The sequence below is a fragment of the Marmota monax genome, unplaced genomic scaffold, assembly GCF_021218885.2.
Source record: "Marmota monax isolate L192 unplaced genomic scaffold, Marmota_monax_Labrador192_F-V1.1 WCK01_AAM20220418_F8-fsc00006, whole genome shotgun sequence".
In the NCBI taxonomy this organism is placed as follows: Eukaryota; Metazoa; Chordata; class Mammalia; order Rodentia; family Sciuridae; genus Marmota; species Marmota monax.
In genome coordinates this window covers 16,689,637-16,711,366 of record NW_026693712.1, presented here as the reverse complement: position 1 = coordinate 16,711,366, position 21,730 = coordinate 16,689,637, and the positions used below count along the sequence as shown (strand labels likewise).

General features: G+C 41.4%; 1 protein-coding gene across 1 annotated transcript in view; it reads left to right on the top strand.

The window, feature by feature from the left end:
* Positions 1–16,805: 16,805 nt before the first annotated feature.
* The window catches only part of Ndfip1 (Nedd4 family interacting protein 1), a 51,842-nt gene continuing 46,917 nt past the window's right edge, over positions 16,806–21,730 (top strand). Inside the window, exon 1 of the mRNA XM_046460166.2 lies at positions 16,806–17,016. Within this exon, the coding sequence (XP_046316122.1) occupies positions 16,954–17,016 (63 nt within the window). The 5' untranslated portion in view covers positions 16,806–16,953. The remainder of the gene's footprint in view (positions 17,017–21,730) is intronic.

The window sequence follows — 21,730 nt, the reverse complement described above, 5'->3', positions numbered from 1 at the left end:
AGTATAGAAAAGGGCTTTCTCTGAATTTCCCTTATCTACCAAAAGATGGGATCTGCCAAGGAGCACGATTTTCTCCAACTCTTCTTACTGAAATTTCATTAATCAAGGAAGATTAAATTCATATCACAGAGGAAGAGATTGAAAATCAAACATTACACCTAGAACCCAGAGGAACTTTGTCCCAGCCCATTATTTGTCCACTAGGCTCATTCATTTCTCCTAAATATTTTTTAAATATTGCTATTTATTGAGTACTTCTTTTTTCTTTTTACAGTACTGGGGATTGAACCCAGGGCCTGGCACATGCTAGGCGAGCACTCTACCAATGAGCTCCAACCCAGTGTGTGTGTGTGTGTGTGTGTGTGTGTGTGTGTATTTTACTTGTAGATGGACACAATATCTTTATTTAATTTTATATGGTGCTCAGGATTGAATCCAGTGCCTCACACGTGTGAGGCAAGCGCTCTACTACTGAGCCACAATCCCAGCCCTCTCCTAAAACTCTTTTACTACCCCTCTAAAATCACTTACCCCACATTTGCTTTTCCCTTTTCCACTGTAGAGAGGGTATTTAAGATTCAACATCTAACTTTTTTCCTTCCTTCCTTCCTTCCTTCCTCTCTCCCTCCCTCCCTCCCTCTCCTCCTCTTCCTCTTCCTCCTCCTCCTTTGTGTGGTGCTGGGATTGAATCCAGGACTCACACAGCATGTGTCCTACCACTGAGCCACACCCCTAGCTGACCCCTCCTTTGAGTTTTATATTTTGCATGGCTCTCATGCACATGTTCATGTTAATAAATTTGTATACCTTTTTTCCTTTTAATCTGTCCTCTGTGAGGTTATTTCATCAGGCTCAATCACAGAACTTTCAGAGGGAAAATTTAAACTTCCCTTCACCTTCATTATCACTGGATCCTTTTGAATGCCCACCTAGTCATGACCCTCACCAGATTGCTGTTTTCTTAAGTAATTTCTTCATTTAATTTTTGTATTGGTGGTTTGAATAGCATAGACTAACGGATTAAAGAACGTACAAATGCAGTTGCATTTGGATTTAAAGAAACAAGGCTGTGAGCAAATAAACTTCTTAATCATTTTAAAGAGCTGGTTCTTACATAAGGATATAACTGGTATTTGCATAAAGTATATAACTACATGCAAAAGTTAATGCTTTTGTTTATTTGTTTTGGGTGGTCCTGGGGATATAAAGGCAAGTGTTCTACCACTGACCTACACCCTCAGCCCTGATAAAGTTCCTTTTGAAACAAGTATATAGTACACTCAAGAACTTATACACAAACTTTGTAGCAGCATTATTCATAATAGCAAAAAGTGGAAATGACCAAAATGTCCAGCAACTGATGAATGGATACACAAAGTGTGGCATATCCATACAAGGGAATATTTGACAATAAAAGGAAATTAATTGTAGATACATGCAATGAAATTATGGAACCGTTTTGAAAACATTATGCTAAGTAAATGAAGCCAGTCACAAAAGGTCACATATTGTATGATTCCATTTACATGAAACATGCATAACAGGAAAATCCATAGAGACAGAGAATTGATTAGTGGTGGCCAGGGGCTGGCAGAGAGGAGTGGGGAGGGACTGCTAGGTGAGTAGTTAGAGGTGATGGCTGGACAACATAACATAGTAAATGTCACTGAGTTGTATGCTTTAAAATGGTTAATTTCATGCCATATGAATTTTACTCCAATAAAAAAATACTATGGATGAACTTTGAAAATATGCTCAGTGAAAGAATCCAGATACAAAAGATCACATAGTCTCTCTCTATAACAGGCAAATCTATAGAGGCAGAAAGGAGTTTTGTGGTTGCCTCCAGCTGGAAGGGTCAGGAGGAAATGGGGAGTGATTGTTTATTGGTACAGACTCTCTTGTGAGGTCATGGAAAGGTTCTGTTAAAGAGCAAATTTCAAAAAATTTGATTTCAAAGGTCATGTGAGTGTGTGCACACCCGTGTATATGTGTGTGTGTGTGTTGCTGGGAATCAAATCCAGGGTTGTACACGTGCTAGGCAAGGGCTCTACCACTGAGTTACATTCCCTAGTTTCAAAGATCAAATTGTTTTTATTAGTGATTCATAAACAGGGCAGCATTTAAAGATACAGGGGAGCTCTGATGAGATAGGAAGAGCTGGTGAGTTTTACTAGTAGAGTAATATAGAAGAGCTGGCACCATGGCCCTCACCTCTAATCCCAGTGATTTAAAAGCCTGAGGCAGGAAGATTGCAAGTTTATGGCCAGCCTCAGCAATTTATCAAGGCTCTAAACAATTTACTGAGACCCTGTCTCAAAATAAAAAAAAAAAAGGGCTGGGGATGTGGCTCAGTGATAGAGCGCCCCTGGATTCAATTCTCAGCACTATTAAAAAAAAAATGAGGTGGAGGAAAGCGATGAAGGAATAGAGAAAACACCACCCCCAAAGACCCCCCAAACCATGCTTGCTCTCATGTGCTTATTACATTAAATTGAGGACTTTTGGGGAAGAGGGGTACAGGCTTTCTCTGAGCCCCCTTTATCTGCCTAAAGATACATCCTCCAAAAGGAACTCAGGTGCCATGAATTCCCTTCCCAGGAATCTCATCAACCAGGAAAGACTAACTCAATCACAGGAGAGAGACTGGAGGTTGACTCCATATCCATCATCCTCTGTGGGCTGCTCTGAGACAACTTTAATTACCTGAGAGATTTTTCTGCAGAACAAGACAACTGTTGTTACTCACCATGTTTCCCTCTCCTCACCATCCCATAATTTTTGTCACCATCCCCATACATGAACATAAATAAACTCTAACCATCTGACTTTCTTTAAAAGTCTCACGTTTGGGGGAATATATATGTATATATATGTATGTATATATTCCCCCCAAATTCATATATATGAAATTTCATATATATATGAAATTAGATTTTTTTCTCCTGTTAATTTGTCTCATTCCATTTAATTTGTAGACCAAAGAGCCTAGAAGGCTGGGGGTGTAACTCAGTGGTAGAGTATTTGTGTAATTTGCACAAAGCTCTGGGTTTAATCCCCAGCACAAAATAAATAAATAAACAAAAACCTAGAAAGGTAGAAGGATGCTTTCCCCCCCCTCCCCTACAGCAGGAACAATGAACAACTGGGTTGTTTCAAGAATATTTTCCTTATAGTAGTGTGAAAAAAAATCTGTTGGCTCAATGGGATTTGGTAATCATCTCTCTCCTGAATTTTTGGAAGGTCAGATTTCACAAATAAACAATTCAGGTTTTGGTTTGGTGACAAGAAACATAAATGATACCATGTTGCACCTGCTGTCTTTTCTATCACAGTTCTAAAATTGATTGTAGTAAATGTTGCACAATGGAGAATATATTGAAAGCCATCAAATCAAACATTTTAAATGGGTGAATTATATGGTGTGGAAATTATGTCAATAAAGCTATAATAATAGAAAGAATATAAAAACATTAAAGTTTTTTAAAAATTGAACTGGCCAGGCATGGTGGTGCAAGCCTGCAATCCCAGCGGCTCAAGAGACTGAGGCAGGAGGATCGTGAGTTCAAAGCCAACCTCAGCAATTTAGCCAGGCCCTATGCAATCCAGAGAGACTCTGCCTCTAAATATTTTGAAAAGGGCTGGGGATGTGACTCGGTGGTTATGTGCTCCTGGGTTCAATCCCCAGTACCAAATAAATACATAAATTGAAACTAGGCTGGGGGTGAAGAGCCTACCTAGCATGCGCAAGGCCCTGGGTTTGATCTGCAGCACCACCACCACCACAACCAAAAAGTGTGTGTATATGCATAAAAAAAACCATCTGGACATAAAAAAATCTTGGAAATATTAAAGGTGTTTATATTTTAATAGTGGAATTTCAGGTTGGTTTTATTTTCTTTTTCATTACAACCAGCTGTGTTTTCTAATTTTTCTACAATCAGTATTGGTTACTCGGAGGCCTACTGCTAGCTCCTGTGGAGACTGCGCAGAATAGGAATGGGTGTCTCTCTTGCTAAGGGTGCAGCACTATACCAGGGGAAATGTCTGGCCACTGGGGTGCCAACTGGAATTCTTTTTTTTTTTTTTAAATATTTATTTATTTATTTTTAGTTTTCGGCCGACACAACATTTTTGTTTGTATGTGGTGCTGAGGATTGAACCTGGGCCGCACGCATGCCAGGCGAGCGCGCTACCGCTTGAGCCACATCCCCAGCCCCCCAACTGGAATTCTTCCATTTGCCCCTTCAAGTGGATACCTTTGTACCAGAACAATATGCACAGTGTTCATGATGGCCCCAAAGCTTGTGTAATAAGTATTTAGAATGGAATAAGATAAAAATAAAGAAAAATAAAAAATAGTATAAATAAATAAAAATAAATTTTGAAACAATGATAGAAAAGTGCATGGTTCCCCCTCATTCCCCAGTATTGGAGATTGAACCCAGGATTGTTCTACCTCTGAATTACATTTCCAGCCCTTTTTCATTCTTTTGATTTTGAATCAGAGTCTTGCCCTGTTGCCCAGGTGGCCTTGAGCTTAGGGTCATACTACCTTAGCTTCCCAGATGGGATTACATGTGTGCAGCACCATCCCTAGCCATGAGATAGCCTTTTTTTATTTATTCATTTTACTTTTTACACACATGGAGCACAACTTTTCATTTCTCTGGTTGTACATGAGGTAGAGTCCCGCCATTTGTGCAGTCTTACCCATCTATAGGGGTAATAATGTCCATCTCATACTATCATCTTCTCCCCCCATTTTGAGGTTCTGCTCCATTCAAAGTTCCTCCATTCTTCCCTTGCCCCCCAACCCATTATGTATCAGTATCCACTTATCAGAGAAAACATTTGGCCTTTGGTTTTTTGGGATTGGCTTACATCGCTTAGCATAATATTCTCCAATCTATCCATTTACCTGTAAATGTCATAATTTCATTCTTCTTTAAGGCTGAGTAGTATTTCATTGTGTATATATATATATATATATATATATATATATATATATATATCACAGTTTCATTATCCATTCATAATATGGTCTTTTAAAGCATCCACTCTGCCAGATGTGGTGGTGCATGCCTGTAATCCCAGTGACTCAGGAGGCTGATACAGGAGGATCACAAGTTTGAGGCCAGCCTCAGCAATTTAGCAAGAACCTGTCTCAAAATAAAAAAATAAGAAAATGTCTGGGGATGTAGCTCAGTGGTAGAGCACCCCTGAGTAGTAGTCCTCACTACCAAAACAAAAACAGAAACATCCATTCAGGGACAGGTTACTCTCCTTTTTTGACTCTGATGGGCCATAGCAGGGCACTGAGCTCATTCTTCCTCCCTTTTCTTCCCTATTTACTCATTCTACCCAAATATGATCAAAGCCTACAGGACGGGGCTAAAATTGCCCTCCCCTATGGCTTCTTTTGTAGCCGCTTCAGCACATAGGGCCATATTTTTCCTTTCGTGAACTTCTGTTGGTGGTTGGGTTGATTGTAGTTTACCTGCCCACTCTAGATGACTGGCAGTGGCCACTCAGAGCACAGTGATGAGCAGGTTCTTGTCTGCATCTGACCTCATCGAGAGCATCATGATTGATTACTGATGTTTGTCGTGAGTGTGGGAACTAGGAATCACTTGCATTTTCCTTGCCAGGATTAGGCATTGACATTTCTTATACCCACCCTCACTTGAGTTAGATGACAAGACGTGTTATATGGCTTGTTCATCTTTTAGTTTGGTTGTTTGTTTTTGTCAACCAAGCAAGAAGCGCTGATCATGTTCTTCTTAATGATTTATGTTATTCCTTTCACGTTCCTTCCTACTCTGGCATAAGCTAGGCATAGAAGTACTCAATAAATACTGTAAAAATGCCATTCAAAAATTATAAACCGTATGATGGCCTTGTGAAAATAGTACTTTCTAGAGCATGATGGTTTCCAGAAATAGAAAATATCCCCAAAGGGACCTCTGGTTTATAGTCAGGGTAACAAAAATGGTAAGGAGTGGACGCAATGGTAATAGGCACATTTTTACCTTTTGTGTGTAAACTGCTTATCTTCAAACTATACTCCCTGTATGTGGGCAGCAAGTGGAGGCGTTTTTTTAAACAGAGAAAGCTGCCTGTGGTGTAAGAATTAAATATCTGTTAGAAGAGTGAATGCGTGAATAAAAGAACTGAAAACATTTCTAACAGGACAAGGTTCCACGGAAATCAAGCACCGCCTGGCTCTGGCAAGTAGCCTGCAGACCAGTCTTTGTATGAAGACCAACTCCAGGCTGATGCGGCGACCGAATCCATTGCCAGATCATCCCAGACGGAGCAAAAACCTTTCCCTGTCTGCCCAACTCTGTTGGCTTGCTCAAAACTCGATTTTATCTGGCATAAACCCAGCCTCATGCCTGCTTTCTGCAGTGGTTCTAATCTCAGCACAGCACACAAAATGTTACCCTCAAACAGCCTGGACAGGAAGTCTCCCTGGGTTGTTTGGCTGGAAAACCTGGAGGTATCCACTAGTGAAATCCCTCCCACCCACTGAGATTTTGAAGAGGCAGGAAATGTGAGCAGAGTATGTGCTAGGTTCTGGTATTTGCAGATTACAAAGCACTTTTACATACATTGTCCCATTTAGATGCTCTTCAGGAGGTGTAAGAGGAGGCCAGAGACTCACACCTCTCTTCCTCCTTGAAGTCATCCTGCTTTAGAGAAAGCCATTTTTGCCAAAGTTCCTAGAAAAAGTCTTTTCTCCCTGGCAGGAGACATTCTTCTCCCTTCCACAAGAAGGTAACCCAGTCTCCAGGTAGAGGAAAGCATGCTCCCTGGAGTGGGAAGGAGAACACACACACAAGACTGTGTTTTGCATCTTTTATTTATTTATTTTTTTTTTATTTTAGGTACTGGGAATTGAACCCAAGGGAATTCTACCCCCTAGCTATATTCCCAGGCCCCGCTTTTTACATTTGATTTCTGAGACAGGGTCTTGCTAAGTTGCTGAGGATGGTCTTGAACTTGCAATCCTCTTGTCTCAGTCTCCAGAGTCTGCTGGGGTTACAGGTGTTTGCCACCACGCCCGGCGCAAAGGCTGTGTTTTGGAAGGAGTGACATTTTTAGGTTACAAGCCTCTTCTGGGAAAGCTGGGGACCCACATATTTTTAGATATGTTTCCTGACGCTGGTGAGGAATTCAAAAGATAACCAAGCACCAGGCAGGTCCTGAGGGGAGGGGATTAAGGGGAAGAGTTGCCTATTTTGACTTTACTCCAAGTTACCAGTCTGATACAGAGAAAACACACCACCATTTTTTTTTTTTAAATCATAGCTTGGTTGTACCAACACACCTGAGGATGGTACAAATCCTCAAATCATGACAGGCTAGGGTACAGACTCACAGAGAACAGGAGGACATGGTGATATAGGTTAACCCAAAGCCAGTTCTTGGCTGTGTGATCATGAGCACGTGGCTTAACCTCTCTGAGCTCAGTTTCCTCATCAACAAAATTAAATCTCAAACTAATTGATTTATGAATTTCTTTTAGCCCTAATCTCTCTTTTTCACACACGTACACACATGTACACAGTAATTAACCTTCATATTATTTGTTCCCTTATCTATAAAATGAGATATTGACTCTACCTCTTGTGTGTATTGTGAGTGGTGAAAAAGATAATAAATTTAAATTGCCCAGCAGCCTGTGATGTAAAGAAAGTGCGCCTTGCACATGTTGTTTTTAAAGCAGTGTTCTTGGGGCCAGCGATATCACCTTTGGTTAGGACATTGGACAATTAGAAATATGTCATAAACTTTATGGTGGAATAAAGGAGGAATTTGGCATCAAACGGAGCGTGTCCTTATCTGTGGGCTTTGTTATTAAAGATGCGGGATGAAGGATAGTCCCTCCTGTTAAAAGAGAAGTCCTGGGGCTGGGGTTGTGGCTCAACAGTTGAAAGCTCGCCTAGCACGTGTGAGGCCCTGGGTTTGATCCTCAGCACCAAATAGAAATAAATAAATAAAATAAAATAAAAAGTATTGTGTTCAACTACAACTAAAAAAATAAATACTAAAAAATAAATACTAAAAAATAAAAAAAATAGTATGAACTCAAGAAATTATTAGTAGATTTATGGAAGTTGTATATATATATATATATATTCCTGAATAATTTGGCCAGGATTTCAATCTTCCTTTAAAAGTATGGTCTTGTCCCCTGGCTCTAGGGTAATCTTATTTAGACTGGAGATCTGCTTTTACATGTTGCCTGAGACCTGCTCTAAGTCACTTGGGCAGAGTTGGCTACAGACCTGTGTGAACCAATCTGCATGCCCACAGGCTCTGCTGTTTCCACCAGCCAGCACCAGCTTCTTCCAGTGGGGGCCCCTGCAGGTGACTTCTCTTGTGTGTCATAATTAGCACATATTGCTTTTCCCTTGCCACACCCCAGGCAGTACAGAGCTCTAAGTTTAGCATTTCCCTTGTGTAATTTTGTTTCTTATGATGCTCCCTAAACAGTGAAAAAACTGTCACCTTGGGAAATGCGAGAAGCCCTTGATCACCTCATGGATGAGCTGGAGGACTGGAGGAGTTGAGCATTTTCCCTACTCCTGTTTACTTTATTCAAGGAGCTTAGTTAACTGATTGGAACATTGCATCCAAAGATGAGGCACAGAGACTTGATTTCCTTGTGGATGGACATTTGTGCTGTTCCTCATTTCTTGGCCACCCATAGCACCTTGGAGGGAAGGGAAAAACAATTTCCCCTTCACTCTTCTAAATTCTTGGCTAAGCACCTGTAACAAAAGACAGATTAACAAGAGAAAAACAAACAGAAGCTTGCTGACATATAACTCATATACATATGGTAGACATCAAGGGAAATCAGTAACTCTCAAAGAGGTGGTTTAGGACTTGGGCTTAACTACCATCTTCGGCTGTAGAAAGAGAGGATTAGGGAGGTAAATTATGGAAAGGGAACCAGAAAAAATAAAGTCAGCATGCAGATGTGTGTGTGTGTAGGTGTGTGTGTGTGTGTGTGAGTGTGTGTGTGTGTTGTTGAAGATAGAATCCATTATGGCTCTACCTCTGAGCTCCATCCCCACCCAGCTCCTCCCACTTATTAAAAAATTTGAGGCGTGGTGGTCTTTTTTGATCTCCCTTCACAGTGGTGCTAACTTAATATTTGTTTGAATGAATGAATCAGTTGGATTCTAGTGGCAGAAAGGTAAGACAAAGAATTCAGAGTCCCATGTTGGATTTCTATTTGATTTCTTTCATGTTTTTTTTTTCTTTTTCCCCAGAAACCATTTATCTGCCTGTATTTTAGGATCTTTTATTCATTCTTATTCTCCTCTCTTATCCCCTTTGCTGGGAGCCATTAGCCAAGTAGGTATGACAATTTCCTTGCCAGCGTACCCCATGTTGCAGTGACATTGAATGTACTTAACCTTGCTCAAGGACCAAGGCAGATTAGGGTGTTCCCGGTTTTAAGATAATCTTGTTTAGGGCGTTCCCAGTTTAGGTTCCAGGTTTAAGGTTTAAGATTATTCCTGCTGGGAATAGGGCGTATCCTGCTGCCTGAGTTCCCCTTGAGTTCTCACGGGATTTAGACAGTATATTTTGGAGATAGAAGCCCAGTGGAGGTGGATTTGGGCAGAGAACGTGGATTTGGGCAGAGAACGTGGATTTGGACAGAGAACGTGGATTTGGGCAGAGAACGTGGATTTGGGAAGAGAACGTGGATTTCCCCAGAACGTGATTGTAGACGGCTGGTGTGAGTTCGGGAATAAAGAGTTGCTGTTTGAATTTACAAGCTGTGTGGTGGCTCGTGATTGTGTGCCCAGCCAGACTGCGGCATTTGTGCCCAGCCAGACATTGGCATTTGGTGGCCCGTACGGGGAACTTCTGAAGCCTGGAGGTAAGTGAAATTGCTCGCCCCTGAGGAAGAGCGAAAGAATGGGTGACCAATTCAAAAAACAATGTGTTATTGTTTTGATTTATTTTGTTTTTGTTTTGAGCTGCCTGTTCTTAGAACTTTCTCAGGCAAACTGGGGAAAATGGTTGACTCAAGATTTGAAGTTGTTCGCCTCCGAGGAAGAGAAATTGTTAGAGGAAGGAGGCACCCCAGTAAGACCAACAACAGTTAGGGCATATGTTGATACAATACAAAAATGTAGCACATGGCCTTTTAAAGACGAGTTATTAAGTATACCAATGGGACCATCATGGTATCCTGTAGAAGGATTTTTCTTCAACAAGAGATGGCTAATTCTGTTTACTACATTTGTCTAAGATCTTGGTTTTTACAGACATCTGATTAATTTACAAAGCTAAAGTGTTAAAATATCAACCACTAAATATAAGATCAAGTACTCTTTACTTATTAAGTTCCATAAGGTAATATATTTAAACATTATGTGTGTTTTCATAAATTGGTAAATGGAAAAAAGTTTAATATTGCTTTGGTCTGTGTCTTTGCTGAAACAAGGTTACTAAGAGTTAAGATTCTATCGTGTAATTTATATACAAAGAGTAGAAAAATTTTCAGTTGGGTTTCAATTATAGTATTATAGTAAATAAGATAGAAAATGGTTGAAAATGTCAAGTAAGGTATTACACAGATAGAAAATGCAAAAAGCTAAGACAACTATTAGATACAGACATATACTTATTAAAGCAAAAAGAGGGAATTGGAAGGGGGTATATATCCCCCAAAGATAAACTTAAAATAACGCTTTTTACTCTAAAATTTTTAAATTTGGATTCATCAGGACTTAGTGCTGCGGAAAGACACATGTATCCAAAAAATGTACATGAGCCTAAGGTACTTTGGAAAGTATTCTAACACGACAATGGAAAGGTCCTGACCCAGTGATTGTCTGGAGTCGGGGTCTGTTTGTGTTTTTCCACAGGGAAAACAGCAGCCCATTTGGATTCCAGAGAGATTAACTAAAACAGTTTCTACAGATCGAAAAAAAGATGATTTGACTCAAATCCATAACAGCTGATATCCAGAGCTCCAGCTTGGCCATTCTTACATCTGCGACAGTGATTAACCAGGATGCTTTTTTCAATAGCTATTTTATTATTGCATTTTTCCACATCATAAGGTTCTATTTTTATTTTTTGAGCTCATACAAACCTAGGTTAATGTTTTTCTGATCAGTTTTATTTTTTGACTGTGGAGTTTTTAAACATTGCAATGGAGATTTCACCCAGGATAATGTCTCTTTAGCATCATTGCCAGAATTCCTATCTCCATCCCAGTGCCGGTGAAGAACTCAACAAGTAATGCTCAATCAAGGAGTTAACTTACTTTGGGAGGAAACGGATTTTGGGAGGAAATGGACATATTGATAGATTCCTCTGCTTTGAACTGCTTGCAGAACTTGCCTGGACTATGTAACTATCGTTTGGTGCAGCGAATTGTGGTAATGCTGGCATATCTTTGCTGAAGGTGTCACCAGTGATGCAATTTTTCCCAAGGAGCCGTCAATTGGCTTGGTGTCGTGGCATTTCTGTATCCTCCTCCCTTCTGCTAGTGATGGTCTAAAATTTGGGGGCCAATGGCTTATGCTGGACCAGTAGTCAGTGACGGGTATGATCCAATTGCAGTGGTATCAACCTAAGACAGGAGGCTGACGCCTAAAGGTCAGTTTTCCGATGACGGGTAAGAACCATATGTTGAATTGGACAACCTACCAGGCACGGTCCATAAGCCACATTAACCTCACTCCCCCACTGGCACCAAGGCCAAATTTGGGGGCCAACAGAGGTGAGGCAAAGAACCTCACCCCCCCACTGGTGCATAGACCTATCCACAAGTATGGCTGTATGCTGGACCGGTAGTCAGTGACGGGTATGATTCAATTGCAGTGGTATCAACCTAAGACAGGAGGCTGACGCCTAAAGGTCAGTTTTCCGATGACGGGTAAGAACCATATGTTGAATTGGACAACCTACCAGGCACGGTCCTTAAGCCACATTGCTTGTTGTTTAATTAATCAGAAGGGGGGAGATGCTGGGAGCCATTAGCCAAGTAGGTATGACAATTTCCTTGCCAGCGTACCCCATGTTGCAGTGACATTGAATGTACTTAACCTTGCTCAAGGACCAAGGCAGATTAGGGTGTTCCCGGTTTTAAGATAATCTTGTTTAGGGCGTTCCCAGTTTAGGTTCCAGGTTTAAGGTTTAAGATTATTCCTGCTGGGAATAGGGCGTATCCTGCTGCCTGAGTTCCCCTTGAGTTCTCACGGGATTTAGACAGTATATTTTGGAGATAGAAGCCCAGTGGAGGTGGATTTGGGCAGAGAACGTGGATTTGGGCAGAGAACGTGGATTTGGACAGAGAACGTGGATTTGGGCAGAGAACGTGGATTTGGGAAGAGAACGTGGATTTCCCCAGAACGTGATTGTAGACGGCTGGTGTGAGTTCGGGAATAAAGAGTTGCTGTTTGAATTTACAAGCTGTGTGGTGGCTCGTGATTGTGTGCCCAGCCAGACTGCGGCATTTGTGCCCAGCCAGACATTGGCACCCCTTCCCTTTCCAATAGGTCTTCTACATTACTCTCTGGCTTAAACTTCCTTCTCAAACTCTTAGCAAATAATTTCCTTTGTCTTGCTACTAAGCCAGGGGTTGGCAAACTATGGGGGCGGGGGTGGGCAGATGTACCTCATGGCCTAATTTTGTGTGGCCTAAGAATTAAGAAGGGTTTTACATTTTTATATAGTTGAAAAAAAATGGAAAGAATAACATTTCAAAATTTATGAAAATCATGTGGCATTCACATTTCAATGTCCATAAGATAAAATTTCCCTGAAACACATCTGTCTTAGTCCATTTTGTGCTGCTGTGACAGAATAATAGAGTCTGGGTAACTTATATAGAAGAGGAATTTATCACAGTTCTGGAGGCTGAAAAGTCCTATATTAAGGTGCCGGCATCCTCTCTTCTTGCTGCGTCATTCCATGGCAGAATAGAGAGGGCAAGAGAGGACAAGCAAGCAAGAGTGGGCAATTTTCTTTTATAACAACTTGCTCTTGCAATAACTAACTGGCTCCTGAGATAACCTTAATCCATTCATGACTTAATCACCTCTTATTCGGCTCCACCTTCCAACTCTGTTGCTTTGGGAATGAAGTTTGGGTGAACAATTCCACAGCAACAGCCTTGCCCAATTTGTTTGCTGTTGTCTGTGACAACTTACAGCCTAAAATATTTACTATCTAACCCTCTCTGTGAACTTTTGGTAAAGCTTTTGTACAAGCAATACTCACGACTTGGTAGACCTTCTCATCTTCCCATCAGAATAAAATCTTTTTCTAATATTAAATCCTCTCTCCCCAATCCTTACCTGATTACCCCACCTGACCTGTCATTCTCTCCATATCTCTCAGTATTTGTTAATAAAGCTCAACACAGCTGCAGTTGACTTGCTTTTTACAAACACAAAACCAAGCACCTCACCCATGTAGGCAAGTACTCTGCCACTGCTATTTTCCCAGCTCCAACCCACAATTTTTGTTTTTTTGGTTTTGTTTTGTAATTTTTATACTAGGGATTGAAACCAGGATGCTTTACCACTGAATTACATCCCCAGCGCGCGCGCACACACACACACACACACACACATACACACAAACACACAGTACACCCTGCTTTTTGAGACAGGTCTTGCTTAGTTGCTTAGGGTCTCTCTTAGTTATTGATACTGTCCTCAAACTTATGATCCTCCTGTCTCAGCCTCTGGAGTCACTGGGATTTTAGGCATGTGCCACTGCTCCCAGCTCCCATTTGCAATTATTATATTTCAAGATGTCTTGAATACCTGATTACTATTTTCTCTATTTCATTGTGAAGACCCAAAGGTTGGGAGTGGTCCTTCCATGTCCTCTATTTCTTTCCAAGAACAGAGCAGTTCTCACATTTTGGAGTCAGGAAGATTTGCATTTCCACCACTCCCTAGCTGAGCAAGTGTTGTCAATTTCCTCAATCACTTTATCTGCAAATGGTTTGTTATGAGGATTATGGAGTTAGTGATAGAGTACAAGCCCCAGGAGGTGTTCCACACAGCAGTGATTATCAGTGGAAAAGTTTTATTGGTAATACGAAGAAATTACCTATTGCTCTTAATGAAGCTCCTGGTAGTGCAATGAGAATTGAAAGAAGTGGTAAGTGAGTAGAAATGAAACTGCATGGTTCCACTGGAGCCCTGTTATGATTAGCTGGAAAAGTTCAAGGGCTCAGATGAGAAGTTACACTAGTGAGGCTTTGAACAAATTGAACAAACACTTCTTGTTTAATTACTAAACTGAGCACTGCCTAGGTCAAGCCTTGTGTGGATGTGAAAGAAAGATGGCCAATCTATTCTGGAGATTTTTATCTAAACTTGCAGAAAAAAAGCAATACAGACACAGGCTGTGCTCTTACTTGTCCATAATGTTTCCTCTCTCTTAGGATGGATGATTCAGAATCAGCAATTCTCACATAAAAATACTGCACATGGAAAGTATTACTGTTATTCTGTGGGGAAATAAGTTTCTAAGTGCAGCAATCTGAAATTAATAACTTTCTCTGTGGAAACTCTCTTGACAACATCTAGAGATGAAGCCAGGGTACAATTTTTACAGCCTTGGATTATCTTCTCTGTCTGCTTCGCTTGTACCAGGCATGGATCCCGGGTATAAGAAATTCAGTTTTCCCCTTCATTTTACAGTTTGCTTGCCAACTGAAGGCCTTATACAGTGGTGATTTAATTTCTCAATTCTCCAGTTTTTCCACCCATTGAATCAAGGCAAAAAAAAATATCAACTTACTTATTATTACAAACTTTGGGGAATTCAGAGGAAAAAGAGGGGTGAACACACCCAAGGTCTTTATTGTTACTGCAAAAGATTTTAATTTGAGGACATCAGAAAAGGAGCAGGAAAGGGAAATTGGAAGTTAGAAATCAACTTTCTTTTGCTTTTGGGAGAAAATATTCCCATGAGAAAGCCTATTAGTTATACTGTGGTAAAGACTTGGGTCCACATGCAAGAAGTTTATAGATACGGAGGAAGAAAGTAATTTAGGAAAGAAATAGATGGAAGGGCAGCAATTCCTTTTCCAAAAAAAGCCACAGCACTGCAGACATGCATAAAGATGGCAGTTGTTGCTCCAATAGCCATATGTAGCAAGACAGACATATTCTTTTTTATTCCTTCTTGTATATAAATTTAGACAATCTGGACAAAGAAGCCTGGATTTCTATTTTCTACTGATGATTTTTTTTTTTTTAATTTCAAGTTAGTCTTTCCCCCCTTATATAAGACCAGGGGAAGGACATTATCTTTGTTCAATTCACTGTACCTTATTACATTTAAATGTTGTTTCTCTGGGTTAAAAAAACAAAAATAAAAAAGGAGTGAGGAGCCTCTGAGATAAGGAGACCTTACCATTTAGCATGTTTTTGAATTTGTTACTCTCCCAGTGTGTACACACACACACACACACACATATACTTAATGAAGTATAAGGCTAACACTTGGAAGTAGGGACAAATATGGAGGAGTGTGGATGCTAACAGTAACTTCTAAGTAAGGAAGGTAAGTGTCTAGAACTTTTAATGATTGCAATTTGCTGCTACATAAACCTCAGGGCAATACAAATCACAGTTATGTTTTATGTGGTTAACTAAACTTGAAAATTAGAAGTTAAGATAATCATATTAATATCAACTCTAGACTTGCAATTTGGAAAGGCAATCAAGAAGAAATGGGAAGTGCAACAAGCTTCAAAGACTAAGGGTGGTTTTTGTTTTTGATATTCCCCTCTGTGTTGGACATGTGGTTAGAAGCAATTCCAGATGGCTGGATGTGATAAGAGGAAACAGACCCTGAATGCCTGCATAACTGTAGTGTACTAGATGTTGTGGACCATTAAAGACTGGAAAGAAAAATATTCTTTCTTCACAAACCTTATAATTTAGTTGCTTGATTATGGCTAAGAGAGCTGGCTTAATGAGCTTGCATTCCAACTTTATCCTTTACTAGCTCTGTGTCACTGGGTAAAATATTTAATCTCTTCAGGCATAATTTCCTCATCTGTGCACCACTGATAATTTATCTCCTATTTGGCAGCTACGCCAGACTCCTTTCAGTTCTCCCACGATGCAAGCTCTCTCCTTACTGGCCTTGCACATGTTCCTGTTCCTTGGAAAACTCCTAGCGAGGCTAAATCCTTCAAGTTCTGACTTTCATGTTCTGAGATCTTTGTTTCAGAAAATATGATTTCTGTATCCACAGGTAAAGGACTGCATAGACATTAGGCTGCCCTTATAAATAACCCCCTCTCAAGTAGGGTTTAGGATCAGCAAACTTTTTCTGTAAAAGCAGATGGCAAGTAGTTTAGGATTTGCAAGGCTATACCAATCAAAAGAGAGCTGCAGTGTTCCAATAAAACTTTATTTATGGACAGTGACATTTTCATTTCATGTACTTTTCATCAGGGTCACAATGACTTGATTTAGCGGCCGCCCTGTGGCTGGCTGCCCCCGGACCTAAGGGGATAAGTACCGGGAGTGGATAAGAAATGCTGCTGCCCGATACCGGGCACCGGACCACCGCTGTGTAAGACGGTCAGCCTCGGCTGGGCCAACGGCCTCTAGGACCGGGCTGTGGCCTCTCCGCCCCCGGTGGCGATGAGGCAGCGGCGGCGCAGGGCGAGGCCCGGCCGGGCAGGGCGGCGCGAGTCGGGGGCGGGGCGGCGGCGCCGCGTCGTCGTCTTGGTCCCCGCCTCCTCCCCAGGGGCCGCGGCGGAGCCTTGGCGGCGGCGGCGCTCACAACCTGAGCAGAGCGTCTCTGCGGGAGCGGCGACCATCGAGACCCACGCGAGGCGCGTCCCCCTCGGCCTCGCAGCGCTCCCAGGCCGCAGCGCCCGCGCCCCTTCAGCTCGCTCGCTTGCCTTCCTTCCCTGCGGCCGGCTGCGCCATGGCGTTGGCGTTGGCGGCGCTGGCGGCGGTGGAGCCGGCCTGCGGCAGCCGATACCAGCAGGTGAGCAGCACCCGAGTCTAGCCCCAGATCCTGGACCCCAGACCCCGGATCCCGGATTCGGGATCCGGGACCCCGGTCCGGCTGTACCCGCCGGTTGCTTCAGGCCTCTCCCGGCCTGGTCTACTCGACGCCGGGGCTTGGCAGGCCGCGCTGGGCCTGGGGCGGGTCCGCGGGCCCTGGTCTCGGTTCGAGGCCGCCGCGGGCCGGGGCGGAACCTGGCGGTGAAAAACCCGACGCCTGTCTTGTCGCCCGCATTTTCCCTGGCGGGCGGATCTCGGAGTCAGAACTCGCGACTTTGAGGTGGCATCGATCTGGGGACATTTTCCCCCTTTTCACCTTTTGGTTTGATGTCATTGGAAAAAAAAAAAAAGTAAGGGGTGGGGGAAGACGTGAAGTGGAAAGGGAAACGGGGTGAAGAGAAAGATAAAATCGCTGGTGCTGCCGCCGACTGCTCCCCGCAGCGGGATGCGATTACTCAGGGTTTCAGAGCCTCGTCTGTTGGTCGAAACCCATCCCCCTCGCCTCGGTTTTAAGACAAAAGTAAAAAACGCAGCGAGAGACAGCCCCGCAGTTTGCAGTACATTTGGCAGAGGCGATGTTTTACTGGGGTGATGCCCCCAATGTAGAGCTACAGTGGAGCCACAGGGCGTGTGCCTGGGTGTATTTTAAACGCTTGGAAGTGACGTTTAAAGAAATTTAACAGCATAGCTAGGGAGGACGTGTATAAGAGATGATTGGATTATTATCTCGCGGGTGTGATTTGTAAATTGAGGCCCCAGGGAAAAGAGCTGCTAGTCTTACACACGGTCTGCACTGGCTTTCCCTCGGAAATTTAGAGACCTTCTACGAGGTATGAATCTAACACCTCGTAATTTTGGGAATTGAGCCAGGTAGTGACTGATGTTGATTGGAACCTCAAATAATTCCTCGTGTTTTGTCTCGGTTCAAACGCTTTCGGTTATAATTCGCATACGATGTTCTGGTTCTATGAAATAGAAGATTCTTTCTTAGATGATTTGCAACTTTATGTTTTAGAACTAAGGAAAACAGGCGTGATTAAAACGTGTAGATTAACATTGGCGCAGCCAGTTACTGTTCTGTTTTGCTGTCTTCAGCCCAGTGTTGTAATCCGCCTCCCCCATCCCCCCGCCCCGCCGCCTTCCGCCCCCGCCTCCAGCTTGGACTCCTGAAATGACTGGTTAAGAATTTAGCCTCTTGGTTCCATAAACACACCCCAGATTGTGGCAGTGCAGTCTAATTCTCGAATCTCTTAACAGCCTGGGGTGTAGCCCATGTTTTTCTGTATGACCTTGGACAAGACTCTTGAGATCTTACCTGCTTTAATAAAATGCGAATCACAGATGTCACTTAACTGTCACCAAGGTGTTTGCAAATCACTTGTACCCTGCAGGGTCATCTGATTCATTTTTTTTCATCCTGTCTTGGCTAAGGAAAACAAGCAAAAGAGCTGTTTTCTTTGTACTGCCATCTTCTGAGCTATTGGTTAATGCTGATGTACTGCTAGAATAGAGAATTTGTTGGAGTGTCACAATTATGGATTCTGTGGTGAAGTATTTAATAGCTTTCAATTCTGCAGAATTGAGCTATGTCAGGGGTAGGCTATCTTTATTTCATTCTTTTGAAAATAATTATTTTCAAGAAATAATCTTTTAAAAAAATGAAAACATAATCTAGAAAATTTATCAAATATGAAAGCCAAAAATACCTCCCCAAACATTAATCTATCACTCATAGATAACCAGAGCTATTACTTTACTGTGTATTTTTGTGGACTTATAGTCATGTAAATATACACAAGTATAGATCAGAATACATGTGTGCAGATAAGGAAAGCTAATATTGATTTACTCTGCACCAATAACAGCACTAAGTGGTTTACATCCATTTTTTTCATTTAATTCTTACAAAATCCTTATGTGTCAGGGGTTGTTCTCATTGTATAGATAAAGCAGTCTCAGGGAGGCTCAGTAACTTTTTCAAGGTCACAAAGCTGCTAAATTATGATTACAAGAATAAACACATACCTACTTAAAACACAGGGCTTGTTGGGTGTGGCAGTGCATGCCTATAATCTCAGTCTATAATCCTGCTACTTGGAAGACTGAGACTGGAGTATAGGAAGTTCAAGGCCAGTTTAAGCAATTTAGGAAGACTCTGTCTCAAAAAAGAGAAAGGGACTAGGTATGGTGGTGCTTGCCTGTAATCCCAGTGATGCGAGAGGTTGAGTCAGGATGATTGAAAGTTTGAGGCCTGCCTCAGTAACTTAGTGACACCCTGTCTCAAAATAAAAACTAGAAAGTACCGAGGATGTAGCTCAGCAGTAAAGCATCCCTGGGTTCAATCCCAGTACCATAAAATAAATATATAAAACTAAAAAACAACAGGCTTATGATTCAATCATAGGCACAGGCATTAGCAGATAGATGTATACATGTGTACTCTTTTATATCCATACATATATATACAAGCACATCCTCATGTGTTAATGTTTGATTCTGTCCACTTCTGATAGTATTTGTGCTCACTTTTGCATGTGTCCATGTTTATCATGTTTTCAGGCATATACATTTATAAATTTGTATGTGTGTACAAAGAATATATTAAAATGGGTTCATATTTTAGTACTATTTTGTAATGTGCGTTTTCACATAATTGCTTAGTATGAATACATTCCTGCATCAACTATTTTATTTTTTTTGGTACTGGGAATTTAACCCAGAAGCACTTAACCACTAAGCCACATCCCCAGCCCTTTTTTATATTTTATGTAGAGACAGGGTCTCACTGAGTTGCTTAGGGCCTTGCTAAATTGCTCAGGCTGGCTTTGAACTCTTGATCCTCCTGTCTCAGTCTTTTGAGCTGTTGGGATTATAGGTTTGCACCATTGTGTCTGGCTGTATTAAATGTTTTTAATGTCTGCATGGCATGTAATTATATGCTCACCATAATGTAATCAATTGTCCGTTGGTAGCCACTGAGAATTTATAAATTTTTTCATCCACTGAAGCTTCCATACATATATCTTCAACTATGTAAATTTCTAGGTGTCACGATGCTTGATCAAAGAATATACATACTTAAAAGGGCTTTTTAATTATAGAATGTTGGTGAATTGTCCCAGCAACTTGATAAGAACATGCCCTGGGTTGTCACAGAGGTGTTCTCTCTTCTATTTGATCTGGTTAATCAAAATGAGATGATCTCAAGCAAAGTAAATGTAACAGGAAATGATGTGATATTCATAATCGCAAACTGTTTTATTTGCCTTTATGGTGTTTGTTTGTTTGCAGGGCTGGGAATCAAATTCTGGTCTCACACAAGCTAGGCAAGTGTTCTACCATTGAGCTACACTGCCAGCCCCTTTATGGTTGTTTTAGGATCAGTCTTTTTTTCCCCCCCTCGATACTGGGGATTGAATCCAGCGCTTTACATATGGTAGGCAGGCACTCTTCCACTGAGCTACATCCTCAGACCTCCTTTGTCTTTTTTTTTTTTTTAATTTTTTAATATTTATTTTTTAGTTTTCGGCAGACACAACATCTTTGTTTGTACGTGGTGCTGAGGATTGAACCTGGGCCGCGCGCATGCCAGGCGAGCGCGCTACCGCTTGAGCCACATCCCCAGCCCCTAAATCAGTATTTTAATATGTGCACAACTGGAATTTAGCATAGTGACAGACCATAAAGAAACACTTGGCTAATAGGTTTCCTGTGACATAATTTATTTTATTTTTTTTCCTTTTTACATTTTGAAACTGCAGCTATGCGTCCAACCATGCGAATGCATTATTTTGAAAAGTTCTAAGTGGACCCATACCTAGTGTTGAGAAGTTTGCTGTGTGTAGCTTTCTGAGATCGTTAACTCCTGTTTATCTATTCCAAACCCTCTGCTTTACAGAAATAGGTCTTTGCTTATGTCGTGAATTTTAGTCTTCATGCCAGATGTTTTGAGAATCCAGTGGGTGATGATGATACTGCCATATAGGTTGAAAAATAAACTGCAGAATGTTCGATTTCATACTTAACTCATGGCCTACTAGTGAGCGTGTGCATTGAGAGCATCACTGGTAAGTTTATATTGTTGTCTGATAAGAATGTAGAGCAGTTTCAGGAATGACACCTTTTGAGGTAAGTTCTCTTAAGATTTTGGAGGAACAGTTTGATAGGTCAGGAAATGAGTCATACATGTGCACATACACATATATTTTTTGGCACCTGAGATTGAACTCAGGGGCAATTAACCACTGAGCCACATCCCCAGCCCCTTTTTAAATATTTTATTTAGAGATAGGGTCTTGCTGAGTTGCTTAGGGCCTTGCTCAGTTGCTTGAGGCTGGTTTTGAGCTCATGATCCTCTTGCTTCAGCTTTCCAAGCTTCTGGGATTATAGGCATGCACCACTGTACCCAGGGAGTCTCATATTTTAACAGGTTGAATCATTTGCATTAAAGTATTAGATGAAGTCATGATCTTGGAGGATGGACTGAATAGTGCCCATGTGATTTGTTTTATTTTTTATTTTTTTTAGTTTTATAAGTCATAATTGTATCATGGAATACCCTATACAATGTTTTATCAAGATTTTTAAGGTTACTTCTATATAAGTGGCCTACAATTGTCAGTGATCAAAGAAAACTTTTTCAAAAAACTTTTGTAAAATATTTTTTGCAAAAGATTGAGAAGATGAGTAAATTG